We start from the raw sequence: 25,765 nt of genomic DNA, 5'->3' as shown, positions 1-25,765 counted from the left end.
TACTTCACAACACCTCATCTATTAACTCTAACACAACTGGTGTCCACTCTGGTGAAACAGAGCTGGTTTAGCTTGTTTTTTATTGGTAGATTTGGGGGTTTTTTTGTTAAAAAGGAGGTTTTGTTTTAGTTAAGTCCTGGAGTAGTAGAGAAAGAAGCTCAGGCAAAAGGAGCATACCAGAGGAGTAGATCCAAGTCAAAAGCTTGAAGCCACATTTACATTCAGTTTGTTAATACTTAAAACAAGTTTCTTCACAGCTCGATTACAGTGAAACTCTTTTATGAGGAATATAGGACTCATTCCACAAGTCATAATAAGAAGAAACAGGACGTTGAGACTTGGGCTTCTTTCCAATTACATGCAGTCAATTAACTAATAGCAGCAGTTAAATGTTTTAAGACTTAGCTAAGTGTCTAGGCTTTATTGGCAATTATACTGCACCTCAGCAGCGACGTACAGGAGCACTCCTCAGTTTAATGCATCACCTACCATCATCTAGCTAGTGTTTCCCCAGTTCTCCTATTAGAGAAAAGTAAAAACTTCCTGCAGTGTTCTGTCTGACCCAATAAATTTTACATCTCTACTAAATGGATTAATACTCCTTAAAAGGAAGATTATGAAAAGATCCATAACCACACACTAGCAGATGGTACAGTATGGCGAAAGACATCGCACTGCTCTCCACAGACACAGGACATAACCCTAGGAAAGAAAAGAGCTGAATCGGAGAACCTTTCGCGTGATTGCATAGTGTCCCTTGAGTTCATGTAGTGCCCACTTAATGTCTTGGCTGCTCAGCATTTTGAAGTCTGCCATAAGGAGGTCGGCTGCCTGAATAAAGCACCGCTGATCAAGTGGGGTAAGTTTGGAAAAGTCGAAGTAGTCCACTTTAGGCACCTAAGGAGAAAATGTGCAAGATATAAAAAGGCTGCTATAAATACACACAAGAACACCCCAAACCACTCTTTCAGTGACCAGGACCTTCTGCAAGACCACCCAAAATTCAGGTTACATGGCACCCAGTTCTGAGCACCTATCTAACCATCCCCCTAGAGCACAGCTTACTGGTCTACACACTCGTGTGGGTAACCTGCCCTGAGCTGCACCGCGCTGCAGCTCTGCTCCTCGCAGGACCCTCACCACAGAGTTTAAATCCATTGTACGTGGCTGCACAAGACAGCCAGGAGAGGATACATTTAGGTTGCTATAAAGGGTGAACAACTTTATTGGCTTGAGGTTGAGATATGCTTCCAGGAGTAGAAAGAGGTATTTGACATTTCCCTCTCTCAGGACACATACAGATATTTCAACATACTCAAAGCAGCTCACAGAAATTTTTGTCGAATGGACTTCAAAAAAATAAAATCAAGAAACTGTAGGGAGATTCACAGTTAGGAGGCTGAAAAGCAATGCCTAAAGGCCACACAAGAGAGACCCAAGGGCCACGTCTACCTCGTGCGACAGAATGACCAAGGAATTCTTGTATCAGTTATCAAAATGAACATTTCAGACAGGGTGGCTGACAGGCAGGCAGGGCAGAGGGTCTCACTGAAGGCAAAAGAGCCGATATGGTGCAGCTACAGAACAGCAAAACAGGAAAGCCAAGCCCTGAAGTACCTTGCAAGCAACTAACCATTGCTATTTAACACCATCTTAAATGCACCCAGTGGCCTCCTATAACATGTGGCTCAACCAGGCACTCTACAAATATGTACTAATAGAACCAGACATCCCAAGATCTGCTTAGGTTGAACAGACAGGATGGGAGGCACGCTGTAGATGAGGATACTCTCACTTGCCTTTGTCTCATCTTGGCTGGCAAGCAGGCTGCTGCTGGGATTTAAAACCACTCTGCCTTCCTTCTTTGGGTAATCTGGATTTTCCAGAAGAAAGTTACAAAGTCTGAAAAGATAAATATAATTACTTCAGGGTTTGGGAGCTCAGGTTCATTTCTCACTTGCCCGATTTTTAGTATCTTATAATTAAGAGGCTGAGCAGGCAAGTCACAACCTGCCCTGTACAAACCAAGGGAGGTCTCAGACTAGAGCAAACAAAGTAAATGACTGAGAATTAATAATGATCAGCTGTACGACTGCAGAAGAAAAAGCAAATAGATTTGTCTCTCAACAATTGACATGAGAGGCTTGTACAGGTGAGCGACTAACCAACCTACATCTCTCCCTGCCAGAGGAACAACCAGACTTACTTCCCCATTCACACCCTTGGGTAAAACCATGCAAAGCGATGCCTCCTTTGAGGACATCTCAAACCCTGCAAGACTAAGAGTCAAGGTGTACTAACTTTCTGCTGCTCTGGAATTAATGTTACAAAGACCATACAAGAAAGGACAGTCACATCATTAGCAGCATTAATTGAAATCTAGCTGTCTCTAATAAAAATGCATCTATGGAAAAAGCGTACGAACCTCTACAAAACCCATGAAAGGTCGATTTCCTTGGCAGGCGTTTACAGGTTCAAATTTTAATTAACGCCTCCAGTCTCTATTTCAGCATTAGAGCAGAAACAAGTTTAAAATTTTATTTACACACCGTATGTACTCTGAACACACGTTTCATTGTAATAAAGCTTAAAATCACACCAGCGTTGTCCCATTTACACTAGAAACTGGTCTAGCGAGAACGGCATTTAGAAAATAGTCACTAAAAATTGCTGAAAAATGTTGCATACTAGCCTGTAAATGCAGCATACCTGAGGTCCAACAATCGTTACTTTCTCTGGCAAATTTAGTTTAACTGAGTATTTCAGCTTAGAAAAGATGCTAGCAAGTAGTTTCAGAATACCCCATTACCGGAGATGCACAAATACTTCAGAAGCCCCGTTGAAAGGGAAGCTTGCTGTAGGCTATCTGTCTGAATCAGACTTTCACAGCTTATTCTCAACCATCGCTAACCAGCTGTGCTACCTGGGTCAAGTAATATAAGCTGTTCCTCAATTTCCCCAGCTGTAGAATAATATCCTTCTGAAAGGAGCTAGGACAAGCAATTAACATTTATAAAACTTTGAACAAGAAGGTGCTAGGTTGCAAAGACATAATTGCAGCTAATTTACATTCCTGATGTCAGAAATCAGTCTCTAATTAAGAAATCTGAACTGGCTTGAAGCATTAACCCACTATCAAGGCACGATTACTTTAGCCCTGCTTTCACATTCAAAACAGAGGCATTTCTTTTTGTTTAATCAGGTATTGACATATTGAGCCAGAAGCTTTTGACTGAGTGTGAATGCTTCTGCACACAAAAGCTGAATAGATGATACCCTGCTAAGAGGAGCTCCCACATCTTATCTTTCACATCAGTTGAAAGTTTTAAGACAATCATTTCAGAAAACAACAAAATATCTTGGCATTTAATAGCTTCCAGTCCTCTCCCCCCATCCCTTTTGTAAAAGATAACTGTTTTAATCCAACAAAACAGAAACTTCAAGGAGCTCAAATCGCTGCAGCTCAAATGCAAAGGTTTCAGCTGGGGCGCAGTCAGAATACATTTGAACTGTTCTGCATGTTGCCATTTCAAGGCTCAGGATTTTCAGAGATGTTAACCTTCAGTGTCTGACAATTAGTTAAGTGGGTCCCAGTGCGCAATGCACACACACTTGCAGCACTGTTCATTAATATCTGCACCACAGGACACAGAGCCAGTTAAAAGCCTCATCCCTGCCCAAACCCAGCCACCCTTATTTATTATATTTCAAGCCTGATTCAGCTTGACATACCATGGAGATCAAAGAGACCCTGCCAGCAAGGCTGACCAATGCTTTGACCCATTTGTTCTCATACAAAAGATGCAGTGACAACTCAAAAGATAGTTTGGTTAAAGGAATAAAAATATGGAGGAGAAATCTTTATCATCCAGTAAGTGGGTAATGCACCGCTGAGCGGACACTGTAGATGGCCTACAGGGAAGCCTGTAAGCACCTTTTCATCTCACTGGGTCTGTGGCACACAATAGGAGAGAGGAGATTTCGGTAGCAAAAAGGGAAGGCACACATTAAGACTGATAGAAGCCAATACAGGGATTTAATTCTATCAGGCTTTACTAAATCCCCGCAGGACACAATAACCAGTTTTTTTCCACACAATCTGTGAGAGGGTCCTGCAGCCAGGTGTCTAACTGCAACGGCCCGATTGCCCTGAGGAATGGCCCTACAGGTCTTCTACACTCCCAGCGCGACCATCCACGCCGAGGTGCACCAAGGATGTGGTGCGGGCACCTGAAAGCTTCTCTCATGCTGACCATGCCACCGCTGCAGGGGAAGTGCTTTCAAAAGACAATAAAGAAGTTACAGTCTGATGACTTTCTAACCAAGCCGCCCTACTTTGGAGGCATGACTTCAAACACAGGCAAAGGCAGCAGAAGAGGAAATCTGGGCCCAATGGATGGGACCATCCTTAGCTCCTTGCCAGTTAACTTACTTATGGTCCAATAACCAATTCTAAGCCTCACACACTTGAACACTGCTTAATTAGTGCCCTAGTTAACTGGAAAGGGCACTGGATTCATACAAGATGGAGTGAATACTCTGGCAAGCAACACCTATTCTTCATTCTTGTATCACATAATAACTAGTTTCAACACATTTGAGATAGCAGTGACAGCTGCAGAAAGAGAAAGACAGAGGGGTCACCTGGCATCAGACACAAGTCACATGTTATTTACTTCAAACCACTCTCCCCCTCTGCGTTGCCAGTGCCAACGCACGCAATCCTTCACTCTTCAGCTGTGCAAGCCTTACCCAAAAGAGTAGGGAGATGATGCAACTTACCAATAAAGTTAACGACTTCTTTTTAAACTTTGGATTCTAACATGAGTCCCAGAGGTAAAGCATGATAAACACTAAGGTATTCTTGAGCCGCCAACACAACTGGGAAAGCAACAGTCCTCATGCTTATTTTCCACTCTCTTTACTTCCCTTCTTGGCTCACATTTCTGCTCAGTTTGACCGAAATCAGTCCCTCAACAATTCTTTGTTTAAAACAAGAATCAATTCTATGAGCCCTAAATGTGTTTGCTCTATTCTATCTGCAAAAAGTGATGTGAGGGAACTCAAACAGTACCACTGCTACTTAATTAAGTAAAGGGGATAAAAGCGAATGTCTTGACACTAAATAAGGGAGTCAAAACAGTGTCAGCTTTACCTGGAAAGAGTCAAAAGCCAGTGAAACAAAGAGGTAGGAAACTATTTTCTCCGACTCAAAACCCACCAACCCATCTTTGTACTATGTTTTACAGAAGTCATCTCAACACCTTAATCGTGACACTAACCTGTTTTAAGAACCCTAGTAATAGTTAAGAGAAAATTATATGTAATATCTTTAAATAAGCAAATGATCTTAAAAGCAGAGAAGTTACAGCACAACGTCAGAATTAGAGAGGATTTAAGGAAAGCTCTATTAGAAAGAAAAAAATTTCTCTGCTCTTTGGCTCTATCACCACAGTGCTGACTCCCAGCCTGGATATGTTCTAGAGAACAGCATCATTAGCAGGGGGGGAAACAGAAGCGTGACTGCAGCCAGGCTGTTGTACGATACACCCTGGCTCTCGGCTCTATACTTACACATTTAAGTCATAGCAGTTCTTGATGCTGATGAGCTCTTCAATATATTCCTTCTGCACATCTGGGAATCTTGCTTCCTACAGCAGGAAAAGCTAAAGGTTACGTAGGTATTAGAGGAGTTGTGTAGCACAACCTAGCAACAGCACCAGAGATTTATAGGTAATTATCTAGCACACTCCTGAGACAAGGGCCAAAATAGATTTTTCAAGAGGCCATTTATAACCATCCAGCATGGATACTGCAAGCTGCTGGCTTTCCCTTGCTCCACAGGGTGATTGCTAACAGCTCTTTCTCACAAGAGGAGTACGGGTAGTGATGTGACTGGCCATGAGCTGCTGGCCTAACAAGTGATTCCGGCTGGATGGAAAGAAGAGAGGTGCATAGGTATGATCGACAACACAAGGAAAGCTAATATTTACCTTCAGACAGAAGATTATGGAGTTCCAGATTGTGTGCTGAAATACAGCATTCCAAAGCAAAAGGAAAAAACCCAACAATATGTACACCCACCCAAAGCACCCAGACACACTAGGAATGAGATCAGAACAGACAAACCTCTGCTGGCATTTCTGTGAGAGCTCTCCCAGCATTAGCCACGCAGCATAGAGCACCCTTTGCTGCTCTCTCTCGTCGGGTTTCTGTATAGGTATTGCAGTCAGTTGCACCATATGATATTTTGCTTTGCAAGGGTGGATTGGTCAGGGTTGTCAAGCACTGCTGACAATGCAAGAGTATCTAGTTGGCCATCTCAAAGCCAGTCACTAATCAATAAGATCTCACTTGGAAGGATGTGAATTTTGTTGGACTGCTATTTCAAGAATATTTTCCTCAACCCCAGTTTTCCCAAATAGAATCAGATATGGGATGTGGAGGGAAGACTTGGAGCGGATGGAAGTGGCAGTGTAAGATACATACGCAGTAAAATACACTTGTTTGCATCAAGAGAGACCCTTCCTCCCTAGCAATGGAGAGGAGAAGCATGCACTGGAGGCAAAAACATTAGCCATGTGACACATCACCACATTTATTTTGTTTTTTTAACTATATACCACATTGCCGAAGCTGCTGAACATAGCAGAAGTTAAGGAGTATCCTCCTTGGTGGGTCAGCTCTTGTAGCTAGTGCTCCTTATGTTAAGCTTCACACAGAGTCAGAAAGGTGCGCGTGGAGTTAACACACGTGAGTCTTCATGCTGCTTATCTAGTAATGCCTCAGTGCTACTGCCTGGAAGTCCACACTGCAAGGGCAACCTCTGACCACTAAGGTAGCCTTTACATGGCCATGGACCAAAGTACTCTAGCAAAGCCAGCTGAAAGCAGTCGTGGCTCTCAGCCATGCATCTCTAAGCCTTCTCTACCCCACCCCTGCATCCCTCTGTGTTTAGCGTCTCAGTTTTGCTCGTTCAGCTCTACATCCATCCCTAAACCCGCTCTAGAGAGTTGGGTTAGGAATCAGCCACACGGAAACAAACAAGCAGTACTGAGAGGGCAGTAGCCTTTAAGGAAAAAGACCCATATTATTTTACCTCACTGTGCCCTTGAGACCCTGCAATCAGTTCTGTTAAATCTCCCTGGCCCATAGCCCACCTCAAAGCAAACAGCACCCTCAAGATTCACATCCTTCCACCGCTGTCTGCCATAGTGCTGCAAGTCTTTCAAACCAAAGTTCTCTGAGACAGTTCATTGCATGCTCCTCACCCGGTGCACAGCTGAGTCTCAGCCAAAATGAAGAGGATTTGCAGCTGAAGTCAATAGGGCTGTGCTCTGACCACATGAAACTACACACCTTGAAAAACCTGTCTCAAAATAACATGCACAACGAAGGCAAACAAGCCCTGGGAATACTTACAGTCTCTCTGATGAGCAGTGCAGTGAGGTCTTGGTCCTGCCCAGCAGCTCCTTGTTCTGGCACATTACTAGAGGCAAGTTCGTGAGCGCCTTGTGCAGGAAACGCTGGACCTGGCTGTTCATTGTCTATCGCTGCCTGCTGACCCGTTTCTTCTGGTGGATGTGCTGGCTGGGGTGACGCAGGACCTGGAATCCCATCCTGCTGTGGTTCAGGTCGGGGGAAGGCTGGCCCAGGAGCCTCCTCTCCATATGCCCTCAGAGATCCTGGTTCTGCTTCAGGCTGCCCTTGCTGAGGAACCCAACCATTTACTACAGCATGAGACTCGCCTTCCGATGGCTGGAAGTATGGGTGATCCAGCTGGCTGTTCTTGTGTATCTCCTGCTCTGTGGCAGTTGCAGCAGCTGTTCCTCCAGGATTTTGCTCTGGCTCCAAGTCCTCTCCTTGCCATCCCTGGGCTTCTGCCTTTTCTTCTTGTTCTGGTGGAAGGTCTGGATTCTCCGCAACAATTTCTCTGTTAACAACAGGCTGTGGATTCGTCTTTATTGCCGGAAGCAAACTTGGGCCAGGCTCCTCGTTACTTGCAAGTTCAAACCTGGAGCCATTAAGCTCAGATGGTCCGGGCTGCTGCAAGGCAATCTCATCCCTGCTTGATCCAGCACTGTTCTCTGCCGTGTGATTATACTGCTCTCCCTGGCACAGCGGAGCCGAGTTCTCATCTTGCACATGTATGTTCCTCAGGGGCTCAACAGCACTTTTAGATCCTCCTTCTCCCACAGCATTTGCACCATGCCATTGAGCAGCAGGTCTGATGACATTGGGACGCAGAAGCTGCTGATGCTTTGAGGTCTAAAAAGAAGACAGACAAGAGTAAGTAGAAGTTCTTGTCTGCATGTCAGAATCCCCATTCCAGATGATCTTTTGCATCTACTCTGATTTCTGATGGGAAACAGATGAAAAGTCTGTTTAGCAAGGTGCTTAATAAGGCTTAAAACTGCAACCCGCATATCGTTGTTTCACTGAACTCGATCCTCAGTTTGTCCCCAGGTGCTAAGAGAACATTTGGCAGAACTGGGGATGCACAGGGCTTTCAGACTGGAATAATTTCCTGAGCTCACCTCAGTCCCCACTTCCCTCCCAGTAAAATAGTCTGGGAAGAAGGAACTAACTGATAGCATATTTGCATTCTTACTAATTTATTTAAACAGGCGGGAACCAGAGCTCAAAACATTAATCTCTGGCCTTGTTATTGCCTCTGGCAGACAGACTGCTGTATGCCAACGGAGTCTGAATATTCTCTGCTACCGTTTTCAACTAAGAAATGGAAAGGTCAGCTTTGCAACACATTTTTTCAATGCCTCTGGTTACTTCAACAGAAAAGTGGAATACAGATATGAAAATAGACACTTAATAATCAGGGTAGGCTAAAGCCTTTGGCTTTCCTCTGTGTGACTGCCTGTGGAAATGGATTTATCAGGTGGGCTGGCCTTGTATAACGGCAAAAACATAAGTGCCTGCAACTGCCCAACAAGAATCCAAACAATGTTGAGAAAAATAAAGCATACAAGGTCAAACAAGGCATGTTTTGAAAACCCACCTTCTAAAGAACATCAAGTCCTCTTTCAAAGCATTCCGCTCTTCTTGAAAAACATAACTTTATGGGAGGTACAGCCTTCATTAAGTATAAATGTAAATACAATGCAGTTTAACAATCTAGTTCTCTCCCCTCCTGTGCACAAAATATGATTGAACACTTAAAGACAGCAAAATGCCATCATTTCAACATTCAGACACTAAGTTACTGTAACCGGACAGGACTCTCAAAGGAACGCATCAGAGTCGGCTCTGCACAAGAGTCGGCTATAAAGTCCATGAATAAAGCAGGGCAAGTACAAGAATGAAAAATTACCTCTGCCAAGATGACTACATCGTCATCATCTTCCTCATGCTGCTGCTCTGCTGGCTTTTCCAGCAACAAAGGTAATTCTTCATCCGAAGAATCTGATATCATGATAAGACCTTCGTCCCTGAGGTTTATCCAGTCTGTAGTAAAGTAAGTAAAGTTACCTATTTGCTAACAGTAAACAACTGAAATTAGAGGGCACAAGCAGCGAAACATCTGAAAAAGCAATCTTCACATTTGCATTGCAGCAACAGGGAAGAAGCGCTCAAAGGTCACTGGTTCCCCTGCAAGTTACTGTTAACAGCCACTCCTACCTCCCGCAGCCCTCTGAGCAAAACACCTGCACAAACCATAGCTCAAGAGGCCAAAGTCGCACGTGCATGAAACAGTCGCTCAAGGACACTTATGCAGAGATTCTTCTACCCCAAACTTCAGCGTGAGTCAAGCTGCTGAAAAAATTATTCTGAACATGCCACACACATAGCCCTTCCTAATTTTTGCAGAGAAGTCCTGAATGTTCAGTATATGAGGGATAACATTTTTATTATTGTGCAGTGCCTTCTACAGGAGAGATAAGGTTCCCTGCGTAAATCGGCCGCTTCTGAAAGAATGTGAGTTTGCAGAAATACCTTATGCAAGACGGAGAGAGGGCCCTGACTGTGGGCGCAGAAGACATCCTGGGATTAGATGACAACCTTGTCTCTCAAGATTTGTCAAGAGTGGAATATAGATGCAACGGAGCTCGGACACTGGAACTCAATAGAGGCGCTCCAGCCAGAAACAGAGGGTTTCTGTGCTGCAGAGACAGCATACAACTGTGTTCCCTCTACGATCTGACACAATGTTTTGGCTTACGCTTTAGCATAAGCATTCATGAGCATTCCCTTATCACCTTTCAGGCATACACAGAAAGCATCAGCTTCAATTCCACTCTTGGAGGAACGGGTGCCAATGCATGCCGCCCCATGAGGATCTGAATGCAAAGCCAGCTTCTCTCCTGTGAGGTCCTCATGAGGGAGGAACACCGTAAGTCCCTCAGATCTGCTGAAATACGTCTACATGGTGTTCCCAAGAAGTTAGCAATCTGCCTTAAGGCAGTACAACATGAGAAAGACGAGACAAATATTTTGCACGTCAGCATAAAATGAGAGATTTCCTGTAGGTGGCTGTGAAGTAAGTGTAACAGAGCAGCACACGACATGGCAACACAGACCACTAGCAGGTTCCCATTAACAGCACTCTTGCAAGTTTAGTATCTATGAATCCTGCTGCTTGTAAGCAGTCTTTTACACAGAGTTTTGGAAATATGCACAAATCGGTACTCACCTTTTCCTCTGTGACTACGGAAGCTGTTCAAGTTAATTACTTCTTCATTTCCACCTCTCTCTGCCATTTTAAACTGCTGTACCCAAAAGTGTCAATGCCCAGACATAGCAGTCAGGCTTGCATGAGGAACTAGAAGACAAAATACAAACAGGAGAGAGTTAGGCAAATGCAGCAGCACCCTAATCAGGTTTTCCCAAGACAAGGCCGCTAGATCATTTTGGGGGTTCTCCTAGCTCTCCAAGCACAGCCTCTCCATGAGGATATTATACTGTATCACCTTCTCAGCACCTAAAAGCAGACAAGTTTCTGTTGTTTTCTGCTCTGATAGTTAAGACAGCTGACCGAAAAGCGCAGTCAGGCCCGAGAAGCCTCTCTGCAAAGGACACAAAGACACTTACAGATATGCAATCACAGAAAGGGAGGGGAGAAGCAATTCTGTCCAGCCAGGACTCAAACCCTCCCACATGTGGATCTTCTCCTATTGCCAAGAAGTCAAAAACCTGATGCATCAAGTCCCATAGTGGCATTTCTGCCACCATCTACTGGTGAGAAGAACAAAAGCCACTTGCCTGAGCTGCCACAGAGCAATACCATCTAAGCCTGCATCTCAGATGCACCAGCTGATGCCATTTCAGCCATCCCCCATGGCACTTAACACCATGAAGTCACACCCCGCACAAGTGCTGCAGAAATGCTAGCACCAAGGTGAACAGCCGATGTTATGGGTCAGGCCTGACAGCCTAGCTGCCGAGGAGCAGAAACAAGAAGTGAGCCACGCTGCTGAAATGGAGAGACCAGCATCAAGCCCTGAACCCCCTTGTGTGCCGCCAAGCCGAGGCGCAAGTTCGGAGGGACCAGAGATGCTCTGAGCTCACTTCCACGATGTCCGTGCTGATGACATGTCAGAAGGAAGCCGCGCTCCTCGCAGGGCAGTATCGAAGTGTGTTTTGTGTCTGCACTGCGAACCGGCACAGGAGCAAGTCACATTTACAGAGCACGCTTTCTTGCCATCATCTGCCATTTTAAAGAGACCTCCCTGATTTATGCCACATGCCCTCCTCAATGGGGGTTTGGTACAAGTTCCAGGATATGCCGTCTGCTCTCAGACCAAAAAAGAGAGCATGACAGGCATCAGGGTCCTTCACAGGACTGAGCTTTTGGGACTAAAATTTGCTACCCGCACCTGTTCTCAGAGAGGCACAATGAGCTGGCTGCAGGCTCCTGAACAGGATTAGGAGATCAGAGGAATCACTGCATCCTAAACAGTAGGTTTCCATTTTATGCTCTGTCAGCTTATAGCTCTCAATTCCCACTATTGCAGAGCAGCTGAATATGTACACAAACTCCAACCACAATTTGATCACTGGAACGAGAAAGGAGGTCTTTTTATTGAGAAGTATTAATCTCATTATTAAAGAATGGAAGAATCTGTGTTATTAAATATTTACTGATGTATAAGTTAGAAGAAAATGGTGGTTGTGCTATGAAATCCTGTTTGTTAGTACACAAGCGCAGTATAAATTCCTCCTCAGTAATTCTACTTAACCTTCTCCACAGGGAATGGGATTTGCAGCTAGGACAGCAAAATGAAGAAATCAGTTCAGATGCATACTATGTACTCATAGCTATACCCCTCCAAGGAACCAGTCATTACCACCTTCAAAATATTTTAATACAGGATAAAATAATAAAAAGTATAATTTAGCACTTGAAAAAGCCAAAAGGCAAGCTGTGCTTCCCAAGAAGCGCACGCTGCACAGCGGCGCGGAGTCGACGGCTTCGGGCAGGAACGCACCCTCCTCCTGCACCACAGCCTACACAGACACAGCCCAAAGCCTCGCAGCGTAGGCAGCGGGATAAATGAGCACGGCGGCAGCTGTTTCCCGTTTGCGGGGCAGGATGCTCTTTTAACACGCACAAAGGGTGCCAGCAGCACGGCTCAGCGCCTGAAGCACCCTTGTCCAGCGGGAACCTCTGCCCTAAAGGCTTGGCTACAAACAGCCATGCTCACCTAGTCCCTGCGCTAGTGACGGTCCAAGTTCGAGTGGGACATTGGGCTAGGGAACTACAGAGGCTTCTGCAAACCATCATTAATATAATTATGCAACTACCCCTATATACGAGCCCCGAAACCTCGGTAGCACAGCCTATTTCCAGCAAGCAGCTCCAAGAGTATCACGGACATATTGATGCTTTGAAAAAGCTTTGAAAACAAGATTTTGGGAGTATTTCCATGAAGTTCTTTGGCTTCTGCCTTATAAGCAGGGAGAAATAAATCTTACTTTATTTGCCAGAATGGCATGAGCGTGCTGTTCTCATCAGTGCAGATACGCACTGGAGCGGCAGCTCAGTAGCTCGATCACTGTAAGTATGCTTGGTGAAAACCCTGTCCTTTTTAAAAGGTCACATCCACATTATTAGAGTTGTATTTTCCCCGGTTCTTGTAAATAGCTACCACCTAGTCCCGCATAGCATTTTTCCATTTTTAGCCCTCTCAGTACTTTGGAAAACAAGATCAGTGTACTTCTTGCCATCTAAAGATGGAAAAATGGAAGCACAGAAAGGACCAGCATGGCCACGGCTACCAAGCAGGCTAGCTGTAAAGCCAGGAGCAGCACCCAGGCTTCCCCAGGTCACGTACCCCATGCCAACCACCTCTGCTTCCTAGCAGGTTGGTCTTACAAAGCACTCCTTGCAACAACCAACAGCCCCTGCAGAGCTAGCACCCGCCTCAGCTGCCTTCAGGCAGGCTCATGCTCAACAAAGGAACCTCTTGGCAGGCAAAAACGGCAATGGATCACTGCAAGGCTGGCTGGGGAAGAACAAGGACGCTTGGGAAAGCCACAAATCAGCCCTCGCAGCATCAATCTGTGTGGACAGAGGCTAGACAGGTGTCTGCTTGGATTTGCTCTGAGCAAAGCTAAGTGGTTTGAATATTTCTCCCCTACAGGGGCATGCGATGCATTAGCAGAGCTGGGTACGCGCGTACGCATGGGTGGGTCAACACCACAAATGCTCGGCACAGTCACCAAAAATCTTCTCCCAGATAGCTCCAATGGTGTTTTGTCCAGTGCTGGCTAAACCACAACTGTTCACATCCAAGTCTGGTTCCTGTAGAGATAAGCTTGTACACTACAACCTTGAGCATCAAGAAATGGAAATAATCTGAAATTAAATTTGGGATAACAGGCTGTCTACCCCACTGCACACACATCACCAAAAGACTGATGGTGGTTTAAAAGCAGGAATATAATAAATAGCATTAAATATAATACACAGTCAAGGCAGCAAAAAAAAAGGCAAGGCTGGAAAGAACTGGCACAGTACCACTTTGCTATTTCAAAACAGAATGCATAAAAACCCAAGCAGCTTCATAAAGCATTGCTTTGAGGGTAAAAGCCAAGCTTCCACCAAGAGCTAGCAATTCATTTTGTCAATACTCAATATAGAGCTCAAGTTTAAACAAATATCTATAAGCTAGGGCCAGTTCCATCTAGTGGCATGAATAAGAAGTTTGTTCATGTTTATAGCATTAGGCTGCCAAGAACATGAAGTAACAAGATCAAAGCCACCCTAGGGTCTTGCCCTACATAAACAACATAATAAAAAGCAAGCAAGACAGATGGAAAGAAGCTATCCCACACTACCTCAGTGATTTCAGTGCCTATTTATAGGTAAAGAATAAGGCTACCTATAACCAACTAACATGACCATCAGCTTTTTTGCAATGCAGTCAAGGACAGGATACTAGCACTGTTTTAAAAGAAAAAGACCTGGCAGCCAGCAGATACACACTTTGCAAGCTTTTTTTTTCCTTCCTTCCTTCTTTCCTTCCTTTTTCTTAAAAACTCCCACTACAGCACACCAAACTGGATTTGGGACTTGAATCCCTAAACAGTATCCAGGTGACACAACTCTCGTTACGACTTCGAAGCCACCCACTGACAGCTCAGTGACGACTGCCATGCGGAAGATGCGGTTCCACCAATCTCCCCTCTGTTTCCCACATTACTCCACGCATTCATGACTCCGCACATCCAAGTTGTTTCACTGCACATCCAAAATCCTCCCCGTTAAGGTTTTTCCTACAGCAGCTTGAGAGAAGAACCCATTAACAGAACAGCTATTGGGGGGTGGGAAATCAGAGACCATCAGGGACTTACATATAACTATCCTCTGAACAGCCTAGACCTCAGATTGACAGCTTAAGTCACACGTACTTTTCAAGCAAGCTTCTCATACATGCAAAAATATAATCTACAAAACCACTGGTCCCAACCACTACTATGAGTTGACGGATCAGCTGCTAAGAGGCGAAGCAGGTCTCAGGTGGGCACAGAATGCTTACACGAGGATTTCCAAAACGCCTTCAAAATCCCTGCAAACACCACGTTACATATTTTTAGCCTAACCTAAAAATAGCAAGCATCGGTACTGTGCGTATATTTAAACTCCTGGTATACCCAGGCATTTCTGGACTGCAGTAATTGGAGCAGAACTCAAATCTGCTCCTTCCACTTCACATTTGTGCTGCAATAAGCATCTTCAGATGGTGCTGCAATTTAAAGCTACAGTCAAGGGGAGACCCCTCTTCTAGGCACAGCATAATAAATTTCCCCCCCTTCCTTACAGCATTTAAAATCTTGAACTCCCACATACCCAAGATGGGACAAGCCTCGAAGTGCTCTTTTCTGGCTCTAGCTCAAGGCAAGAGGACTACACAGAAAGCACAGCCGAAGAGGTAGGAATTGAAATCCCAACTAAACAGCACGGGGGAGAAGCAACTTGAAAGAGATGTCAGCAACATCAAATCACCATGTGTTTTAGCCTCTCCCCCATACAGCAACAGCACTTGTTGCTCACCTATGTTGTCAGAGCAGCATCAACTCCTACTTTCTGCCTGGGGGCAGCAAATGTGTCTGCTGGTAGCCTGCGAGCAAGGTGAATTTCTGGCTCATTTCAAGCTGCTAAAACAAAGAGAAGCTACTTAAATAATGTATGGCCTGTGACAACCAGCAAAACGAAAAGCTAAAAATTCAGCCCTTAAAAAAAAGCACAACAGAAGGGAAATAAACCAGCCCAACTTACTGTCAAGCATTTCACAGGGTTCACGACTTGCTGGGGGCTGCTCCTTGTAACAGTCACTTAGCAAAAGCAGGGAGAGTTTAGCAGCGGTTGATCGTGTTAAGCAGCATCATCCCAACTGAAAATTAGAAATCCCCTGATCATAAGCCTGACAAGAACCACTGTGCACAGACAAGTCCTATTTGTTGTGCACAAGACAGCTACCGCCACTGCATCACACCTTACAAAGGAATAAGGCCAGGAGGTTAAAACCTGGACCTGCAGCAGGGCTTCTGCTGAGCAGGTTTGCACGGAGGCCTGCCCGCAGCTCAGGCAGAAGTGGGAAACCATGCCAAAACAAAAGCATTGGCCGCAGCCCAAAAGCCTTACCCATGGCCTCCTGAAGATAGGAGTGTGTGGGCAGTGGCTCACAGGCAAGACCACCTGATTCCCAGCAGCGGCTCGGTTTGCTAAGAAAAGCACAACCAGCTACAGATGTCACAAAAACTCCCCTCAGGAGCACAGAAGGGGGATAGACTTATGACAACTGCGTGTATGTAGCTCTGCCACCAATTTTTGGACCTGTGGCATGTGCCGAAGAGGAACAACATACCAGAAGATCATTTAATAACAGAATTGGCTTATAAGTTTTAAAACACTCCTTAAGTGTTTCACAAGACATTAGCAGCTGGCTTGCTTTTCCAAATGATTTTAGACAGACACACACTCCCTCAAAGAAACAGGACAGGACTCCTGAGATCTGAGAAAAATCAAGGAACAGAAGCTGAAGCGAACAATTTTTTCTCCAGTAAGAGCCAGGTAACACAGCTCTACTGCAGAAAGCCAGAGAATTGATTTCATCACACCAAAACACAAGACAATGTAACACTAGAAGTGTTGTGTGGCAAGTACATCCAAACTGGATGTTCACCTCCCCGTACATACAAGGCAGCCAACACGTGCATTGTTCAGAAAGAGTCTCAGAAGAGCGTTGACTGCTCCTGCAGCCACATCAGCGTCAGAAGCAGCGCTCCAGGCTAAAATGTATTAAGACAGACAAGAGGGATAGGGATTTTTCAAGCTTCTCTGTCAGCAGTCACAACTTCTAGTCATCTTAGGAAAGGTCCCTATTCCTCACCCGCTGTCACCCAAGAAGAAAGGCCACACGGTGAAACAGGCACTGAAGCAAGCGATGCTCTTTCCACCAAGGCTTGCCGTTGACGCAAGCTCTCTCGGTGACTGCAGTGCTTAGCGATCACTGCATCAATGAAGAGCAAACTACAGGCTCACTAACACAGGGCTGTCAGGGTTTACTAAAACCCTGCTTGTGGCTAGAACAAGGACCACATGTTGCAGCTTCGTGCAGAGCTCTGGTGTGCGTTTTTGCAGTCAATTCTCAGCCAATGGTGTTATCAAGAGCTCATCAGAAGATACTTTAAAAAGAGAGGCTGTGGATTAACAGGGTACGAGCTACATGTGTCACTGCTCCAGTCTAACGAAAAGTGGTTAGTCCCAAGCGTTTAAGAGAGCAGATTTTTAGGGACTGCTTGGGTTCAAATCCCTAACTATTCTTTTTCCCATTTTGCAAGTCACCTTAGGACTCACAGGAAACATGGACTGTCTGTACATCACAAGACTTCTAATCAACCTCATTTGCAGTTCATCGTTCCATTAAGGCGACAGTATCACATAACCAGTTTTTTGAAATACCTGATCTCCATTTTTATTGCATCTATTAACACAAAGTACAAGAGGAAAGAAATGGGTCCTGTTTATCTTACTCACCTAACAGCCGGCCACCTACAATGGTAAGTCTTCCTAGCGAAACCGATCTCGGCTCTGTTCGCTCTTCTCTAAAATGTAAGACCGTTTTGAATCAGTCTTTGTTTTCCAAAAATGGGCAACTACTAATTCAACTTAACTGAAAGCTTCTGATGTCTTCAAGCTATTCCCTGATGACTGGCATCAAGGTGAACTGCTGGACATTTCAGTGCCTTCCCATGACCCCCATCAATCCTTCTGTGAAATAACAGGGCTCCATATCATCACATCTCTCTGACCAGCATGAGTGTGATAATTTTGATGCATGCAAAAAAACCACCCTCAGTACAAGAGGTGGGGAGCTTTGAATCAGCCATTTGCCTCCCCTATCAAACTGAATCCCGAAAAAAGTTAAATTTGCAAAGTCTGGTTAGAAAGGAGAGTTAACGCCATTGCCTTGAGCAGCTCATTTTAAGAGCATGGTGAAAATTCAAGGCTTTGAAGGAGGGAGAGGAGTCTCTGCAGTCAGCTCCTGTAAAGGGTATTACTCTGCCTGCCTCACACTTCTGGCATGTGCAAGATCATACGGTGTATCTCCCAAAATCCAAAACCTCCCTCTCACATCAAACAGGTGCCAGCTTGGCATTTTGTGTTCAAGCAACAATTCAGACACCAGCAGCTCAGCGCTCAGCTACGGCAGCACACGCACACAAAACCAACCTCTTTGGGCTCACAGCCTATCTCCCAAACCATCATCTTAAAGAACTGTTTTGTTCTGATTTTGTGGTATAAGGGTGGGGACTAACAGAAGAGCACATGAAACCATGCGATTTGCAGCTTTGCCACTTCCAGAGCGAGTTTTACTTCCAGTTTTCTTTCCCCGAACTCACGTGTATCCCAAGAGAAAGGGGCAGAAGCTCCCTTTTCTGAGCAGCACCATTATTAAACCCACTGGTGTCTGAAAGAGCTGGACTCCATGGACTACCAGGTGCTGCACACACCTGCCAGGGCTCTACCTAACATTAATTGCAACTGCCTTCTCTTCCCCATCAACACAGAAAAGAACAAGAGAAATGCCCTTCATGCCCTGGGGTATACATGAGAGTGCTCCTCTGTTACTTGCACTCAGAGCCCTCCAGGAGAAAGGACACAGCATTTCCTCTCCAAATCCTTAGTATTTTCTCTCCTTTTTTCTTTCCTTTTTAAAGAGACCCTGAATGTCACCTTTAAAAGGTTTAACGGAACAAAGAAACCCAAGTGCAACCTTTTAAAGAGTATTTAACAAGTTGGAAGCACATCTTCAGGAGCCTTCAGGTTACCAGCTTAGTATCATTTTTCACTGGAGAGGAAACGGAGAAATAAAGGAGTTTAAGGTTGCTGGTTAGAGTAACCCTAACAGGCTACAGCACTGACATTCACCTAGGTGAGCAACCAGCAGCCTGCTCCCCTTGCAGCCCTGTTTGCGGGGGGCACCAGGAGCAAGGAGACAGACAGGCTGCACACAACCGGCAAACTACTATTAAAAGCAGCATCAAGGGACTAACTAGACCCAAGTCTAGAGGGCTGGGAAGCACAAAGAGCCAGTTTTAGTTGCAGTAACAGCCAGAGGACTTTAAAAATCAGAAGGAATTGATAGGTTACAATGGCATCCTAGATATTAAGCTGCTGCCCAGCAGAACAACTCCAGAAACAACCATCAAAGCTGCACTTGGGGAGCAGCGTTCCAGAAAAAAAGCATAATGCACCACCAGGAGCAATCGTGGAAAGGAAAGGGGTATTGTTTTTGTTTTATTTTAAATGTGACCTGAACCTGCCACAAGAAACTTTGCTTTCAAGGGTGGCTACAGCCTGCAAAGCACACCTCACCTCGTTTCACAAAGCTGCTGACAATATAAAAGCTAAGACTTGACCTTGAGGTGGCACAGAAGGGAAAAAACCCAGCTTAACTGCAGTAGCCCACCCTTAGCAAAAAGGAAGGTTTTTGGGTTGATCTGCACAGTACTTTTAGAAGTATCGACTTAAAAGCTTGCCACCAACCATTCGAGATGTCAAACATCCCAGAATTAAGGGTTTCCAAAAAGAATGACTTCACAGGTCACACATTCTGGTTATTACAGCCACACCCTTTTTTGAGCCATGTCAAGCATCTGCATTGGCCATAGTTTCAGTGGCCAGCGGTGGTGAGAAGCTGTGGCTTCATGCTAAGAAGGGTTTCACCACAATACCTGCTTGAGATGGTCACGTTCCCACACCACAGCTGGTTGCCTCCTCTCACTGAGCTCTGCCAGCATTTGTTACAGCTTTGATAAGAAATGCTCTGGAAAAACTTTCTGATAGTGTTCAGATCAGATACCTTCTCTCCTCACACATCCACCACAGCATAAGCGGGACAACAGAACCAAGATGCTAAAATAAGCTGCAGCCTAACAGTTGACACTATGCAACCACAGCTGATACCTAACTAGCACTCGGACTATACGCACTCCTAGTCCAAGATCAGGCACTGCTTTTCAAAAACGCTTTTACACATTCAATTGAAGGGCTTAAGACGACCCAGCTCAGAGCTGTACTAACCCAACAGGCCAAGTTCACTCAGCAGTGAAATGAGTCTTAAAATGCCTTAAACACTGAGAGTAAAATACCGATAGAAACCTTTAAGGCACATGCAATACTTGAGCAGCAAATCCATGCTCTGCACTGATTCCTGCTGGAAAGAGTAAAAAAGCTGCCTATTGCACCCAACAACTTCTGCACGAGAACACCTGCCACCAAGCCACAAGAACAGTAACTGTGTCCTTACTGCTCAAGCACCACAGATGACCAGTTGTCACAAGTTTTTTCAAGCCAGCCAGCAACTGCTTTTGTAAAACCGGGTTTGGTTTTGTTTGCAGCCACGCGTTAGCCTTGCGGCCAACCAATTCCAGCCCAACAAGCAGGCTCTCAGCAGCAGAAACCAAGGACAGCCTTCCAGGCTCACGACAGTTGTCCAGTCTGACTTCATCCATGCCACGCGGCAGTGGCCATTGCAGGGTTTAAGGAGAATGTGGTAAAACAGCAGAAAAGCAAAGGGTTTGTGTTTGAGATAAGCGCTCCACTACCTCCGAGCTGAAAACAGTGAAATCGGATCGTGGTCAAATTTAGAGATGCTCCACACCCAGTACTGGCCAGCTAAAAAGCAAGGAAATAAGCCCTGCACATTTATTATCCAGGCCCATAGTGATGCAGATTTCGGAGACATAACAATTTCACTCCAAGGGAAACAAACATTTTGCATATGCAAGACTAAGAAAATCACTACAGACCACAGCTAAGAGATTACATGGGCTGCAGTTAGACCATTTGCTAAGGACACAACTGTTTTCAGGCTGTAAATTTGCATGCCTACCCCTTAGTCATCACAGTCAAGTGTCCAACACTGTTTAAGCCTTCAATAGCAGGATATAAATTCTTTTCCTGGGTGTTGCAACAGTACAACATCAAACAGATTATTTAACCATCTGGGACAGAGGGTCAGTAAAACCAGCCACAAACTGCTAAACAAACACAAAAACATCAAGCTGAGGAGCACTCTTCAGACATTGCGTTCAAGTCAGAGGTGAGTTCCAGCTGTTGCAAGCCGGTCTGCGCTAGTCATGGCTGATCCAAGGGCACCTCCCAGTTTATACACAATGAAGCCTGCTCCACTACAATAGGATTCCGGTTTAACAATATATAGAGAGGACATGAACTATTTATGCTAGCCAAGTTACTGCTGATGGTTCTTGCCGGTCTTGTTCATCTGTAGCTGGAAATCCTAGCAGCAGGGGAGGTATGAAACCCGCTATGCTGCTGGTTTCCTGCGAGGGAGAAAAAGCTTCTTTTCCTGCCTCCCCATTATGCTGCTGCTGTCATCTTCCTCAAATTGCATTACAGCGCACTACAGCGAGAGCGGGGAGAGGAGGAAAGTCTTCTAGGCAGCATTGCCACTCTGCTGCAGGCAGCTGTCAGCATCGCTGCCTGTTCTACTCTGCTATCCCACTGTAACACGCTTACCCAACAACATTTTGTACTTGCCACGGGTATGTGGGTAAGCGCTCCTTCCGCTACTTGCCTTCAGGCACCTTCAAGCAAAAATGATCTGCAAGAGAGGTTTCCCTCCCCCCTCCATCAAATATAAAAAATGCATCATGCCTTCGGGATGGTATTTGGAAGTAGAAGTGTAAATCTGTTCCTGAGTTCGTGAAGGCTGCAAAAAGCCAACCGCTGTCTTCCTTTGTCCAATCGGGAAACAGCAAGAACAGCGCCCACAGCTTGGTGGGAGCCCGTCAGTATTGACAAAGCAGTCCAGGAGCCTTGTGTGAGAAGTGCTTTAGACAAAGCTTATGACTTGAAGCCATTTTCCACCTTTATATTCCCCAAACAAAGATTCTAGTTCACCTTATACTACAGAGTAATATCACATGATGGCTCTACAGATCTTGTCCGAGTGTTTATCTAAATAATGCAAACAGTAGGTTGGCCTCCTTACAGAGGTAAAGAGACTGAGTGTAAGCAATGCAGCACTCATCCTCAGAAGCCAACTGAAAACATTTCAGGTCACCCTGACACTTACGTACGCTCCCAGATTTATTTCAGCTCATCAACTTTGCTTCTCGTTACGATGACGGCCTCCGAAAGTCACCCTGCGAACAGACAGGCACCATCGGCACCAGCAAAGGAGTCAGGCTCCCCCAGAGGCAGCGGGGAAGCCACACTTAAATTTTCCCCAGCCTGGATCAGAAACACTACGAGATGGCACCAGGACTCAGGGCAGCAGCTGTCCCACGTTGAAATCTTTCCCCAAAGCCCAATGCTTTTTCCACTTAATCAGGCACTGACAGCTCCCCTCGTGAAGGCGGGGGAGGAGCCACAGCAGCACTGGTAATTAGGAGAAAGGTGTCATTCAGCAGGAATATGATTTCTCATCCTCAGGAATTAAGCTTTCTCAAGGATCGTTACAAATTTAAAACCACTGCAAGCTCTTAAGCGCTGCCCCAGAGGAAAAACATTGCTCCTGAGATATTCCAAAATAAACTTGAAATTCTATAAATGTGACACGAAGGCTGCTGAGAGCAAGATTATCCCAGCTCAGCAAAACATTCCTTATTATCTCATATCTCAGTGCTTTGGCAAGGATAACTTACTCAAGCCGCCAGGATACTAAGTGACCGCCTTCTCTTTTTCTTGTTCTCCCTGCCTACCCCTCCCCAATTTCCCAGATTTCCCCATCCCAGCAACCTGCTTAAAACAAAACAAGTCTACTTCTCACGAGAGCAGGGCTGATCACCACATTATTTAGCTCCATTTCAAACACGGGAACTACCAGGTCAGTACACAGATAACGTTATCTGCTGGGCTGCTACTGAAGATAGCTAGTGTCTTGAGCCAGCTGCATGTTTCACACCTTCCACCACTCACTGTATTAAAAAAAGGCACCTACTCCAGAGGGGGTAGCTCCTACTGAAAGTAATTGAAGTTACATGTAGCAGCTTGAAAAGCCCACCCATCCACCAAGGCATGCAATACACAACGCTATTATTTCAATGCACACACAGACTTCTGAGACTATCAGCGCTTCTCCTTTAAGTACTTAAGAAGATGTCTGAATTCAATAATTTAAATGGGAGTCTTAAAATATCTCCAGACCAAATCTATGTGCAAAAAAACCCCCCTAGCTTCTGATGAGAGGAATTAGCGGCGCAGTTCTGACTGTCCCAAGAAGAATGCAGCCGGCGGCAAGCCCCGACGCCCATCGCTGCGCCGAGCTGCCAGCTCTATGACACAGTAAGCCACTCACAATGACTTTAAAAAGAAATAAATAAAAATAAGACACCCATTCCAAATTAATGAATAGGAGCTTCTTCCAGCAGGCACTAAAACACACCCAAAGGGCTCCACATCTCTCACACTTGGGTTTGCTCTACTCCGGCTTGCTAATCAGCTCCTGGCCCCCGAGATATGCTTCCTGCCTCTCTCCAGCTGCGCCAAAGTTGCCAGAGTTGTGTGCTCGCTCCACCTATTTTTGCCACAGGACTTTTTAGTGATTTGTATCCAATTTCAAAGCATAAGCCACGCTGCCAGTGATCGTAGCTTGCCGGCGGCAGTAACGCCCACTGCATTCTCAGGCAGACAAAGCATCGGTCTACCCAGGAATTTGGACTTCCGAAGCAGCTTCTGAAACACAAGCCCAGGGACGGGCTGCCAGCACCCTGCTGGAAACCAAAATGTACCTTATCGTCAGTAAAGCCTGCCCGCCCGCTCTTCCAGGAACTGTTATTCATGCCCTGACTTACACAGCGGCCCAAGAAGGACGCCTGCAGCCAGGCCGACAGGAAAACATCCTAGGAAGGGAAGAAAAGGAGATGGAAGAAGGCCTGTTACCAAAACACAGCACTACCAATGGGGCTGAATGCCTCTATAGATCTTCAGGAAGTGGGTGCGAGACCTTTCTCAAGTCTTGGTATTCCAGGCACAAACTCCTGTCAAGATGACTGTTATTAACATCTAGCCGCACCATGCAGACACCCAGCACATGCAACCTATTAAGATGTTTACAATATCGAAAGGCCTGATGTAAGGCAGTGGAATTCTTGCACGGCATTCGGCCTAGAAATGAAAAGCTCAGATTAAAGCTGTAAATCCCACAGTTCTGTAATTAAAAGCTGTCCCTGCAATTCTGCTAGTCCTAAAGTAAATAGGTCCCACCATACAGTTTGTGCTGCGCGTTCCTACGGCACCGCGCCTGTACGGCGATGTACCAGAACTGTTCTGGGTCTGCAGAGCGATGAGTCTCAAACGTCCCCTCTCACCTTCCAAACAAGTTGTTGGAGTCACAAAGTTCTTATGCCATCCTCTCCGGAAGCAGGAGGCAGCCACTTTATAACTGAGCATGCAAAACCCAGTCTATCCACCTGACCAGGGACACCTGCCTTCTCCTCTGTTGCTACTGCTGGAAACCTGCAACAGCTCCAAAGTAATTCGATCGAGGCACTAGAAATTGTAAAAAAGAGGAACCAACCACCACAGAGCAGAAAAGGCAGACGGGGATCTGCTCATAGGCCTTAACACTAACGCTGCCTGTGCCTTTCAGCCACCAAGGAAATTAGCTATTGTTTTTAGGATTGCTGCCCGAAATACAGCAAGAAGAGCCTGCTGTTCTGCATAGCAGTCAGCAAGCTGGAAAAGAAACACAAGAAGAGACTCTGTGAAAAGCACATAGACAACGGAGCTGCAGTCCCTCAGCATTACGCCTCGATAATGGCAATAGAAATGTACAGCGGCAACATTAGCTTTTCTTTTTTAAAAAGCGTCAGAGGTCTCAAAACAACGACTGAACCATAACACTTCATGTAAGAAACTGAACCTTGCTTGGTGAGCAGTGAGGAAGCTGAATAGAAACATTGACAGCTAAACTTATTCATATGAAAGCTATGTTTCTGGTGTAAGTACTTTTCAATAAGACTCCAAGATAAGGTATTGGAAGACACCTGAAGACATTCAGGTCATGAAACACAGGTGAGATGAAAAGAAAAACCTCCCAGGCCAGACTCGCAGGCGCAAGCGGCCGTTACCTGCCCAACGGCCATGCCAGGGTTCCAGCGCACGCAGCTGCAAAGCCAGCGGATCCACGAGCCAAAGGTGACTTTTTAAGCTGACCTACATTCGCTGACCCCCAGCCGACGCGTGGGAGCACTGCCTGGGCGAGCTCAAGTTGGCTACAACTCTTCGGCCTCAAAATACTCTGCGTGAAAACCTGACCTTCCTCCAGCCGTTTGGGGGAACGAGCGCGGCTCCAGGGGCAGAAACACCCATCAGACATCTCCGTTACACAAACGCTGCGGGCATTAGGGCTTCCAGCGTTTGCACTCTCTCCCGCCAAGCTGAGCCAGCACTCGGATCGGCAGAGAGAGGGGGAGCGAGGAGGATCCCTTACACAGATCCCTCGGCTCTGAGGACAGCTGCGCTCCGGGTTTCTTTCCTAAGGCAGCTCCCACAGCAGATGCCTGAAATGTCAAGACGTCCCAACGGCACCGAGCGCTTGCACAGCGAGGCAGGGTCAGGAGCGAGCGGACGGCCGCCTTCCCCCCTCGCTTTCCTCCCGGGTGTAAAGGCACGGCGCGGGGTACCTGAAAGGAGCCGGTGAGGAGAGAGACGGGAGGTCGTACCCGGGGCCCCGCCGCCCCGCTCGCCTCCCCGCTGGGGGAGACACCCGGCACCTCGGGAGGGGGGCGAGGGCCGCGCCGGGGGCACCCACCGATCCCGGCGGTGGAGCGG

General features: G+C 46.0%; 1 protein-coding gene across 2 annotated transcripts in view; it reads right to left on the bottom strand.

Moving 5' to 3' along the window:
• RNF216 (ring finger protein 216) overlaps positions 1-25,765 on the bottom strand; it is an 81,616-nt gene that overhangs the window by 55,457 nt on the left and 394 nt on the right. For both annotated transcript variants that reach the window (XM_064461529.1, XM_064461528.1), the window contains exons 2-7: positions 10,649-10,777; positions 9,329-9,462; positions 7,423-8,268; positions 5,575-5,651; positions 1,800-1,902; positions 733-897 (exon numbers count right to left, since the gene is read on the bottom strand). In XM_064461529.1, coding sequence (XP_064317599.1) covers positions 733-897; positions 1,800-1,902; positions 5,575-5,651; positions 7,423-8,268; positions 9,329-9,462; positions 10,649-10,715 — 1,392 coding nt within the window. In that variant the 5' untranslated portion in view covers positions 10,716-10,777. The remainder of the gene's footprint in view (positions 1-732; positions 898-1,799; positions 1,903-5,574; positions 5,652-7,422; positions 8,269-9,328; positions 9,463-10,648; positions 10,778-25,765) is intronic.

This window comes from Phalacrocorax carbo, chromosome 10, assembly GCF_963921805.1.
Source record: "Phalacrocorax carbo chromosome 10, bPhaCar2.1, whole genome shotgun sequence".
Classification (NCBI taxonomy): domain Eukaryota; kingdom Metazoa; phylum Chordata; class Aves; order Suliformes; family Phalacrocoracidae; genus Phalacrocorax; species Phalacrocorax carbo.
The sequence above is the reverse complement of the archived record's forward strand: the minus strand, read 5'-3'. Positions and strand labels throughout refer to the sequence as shown.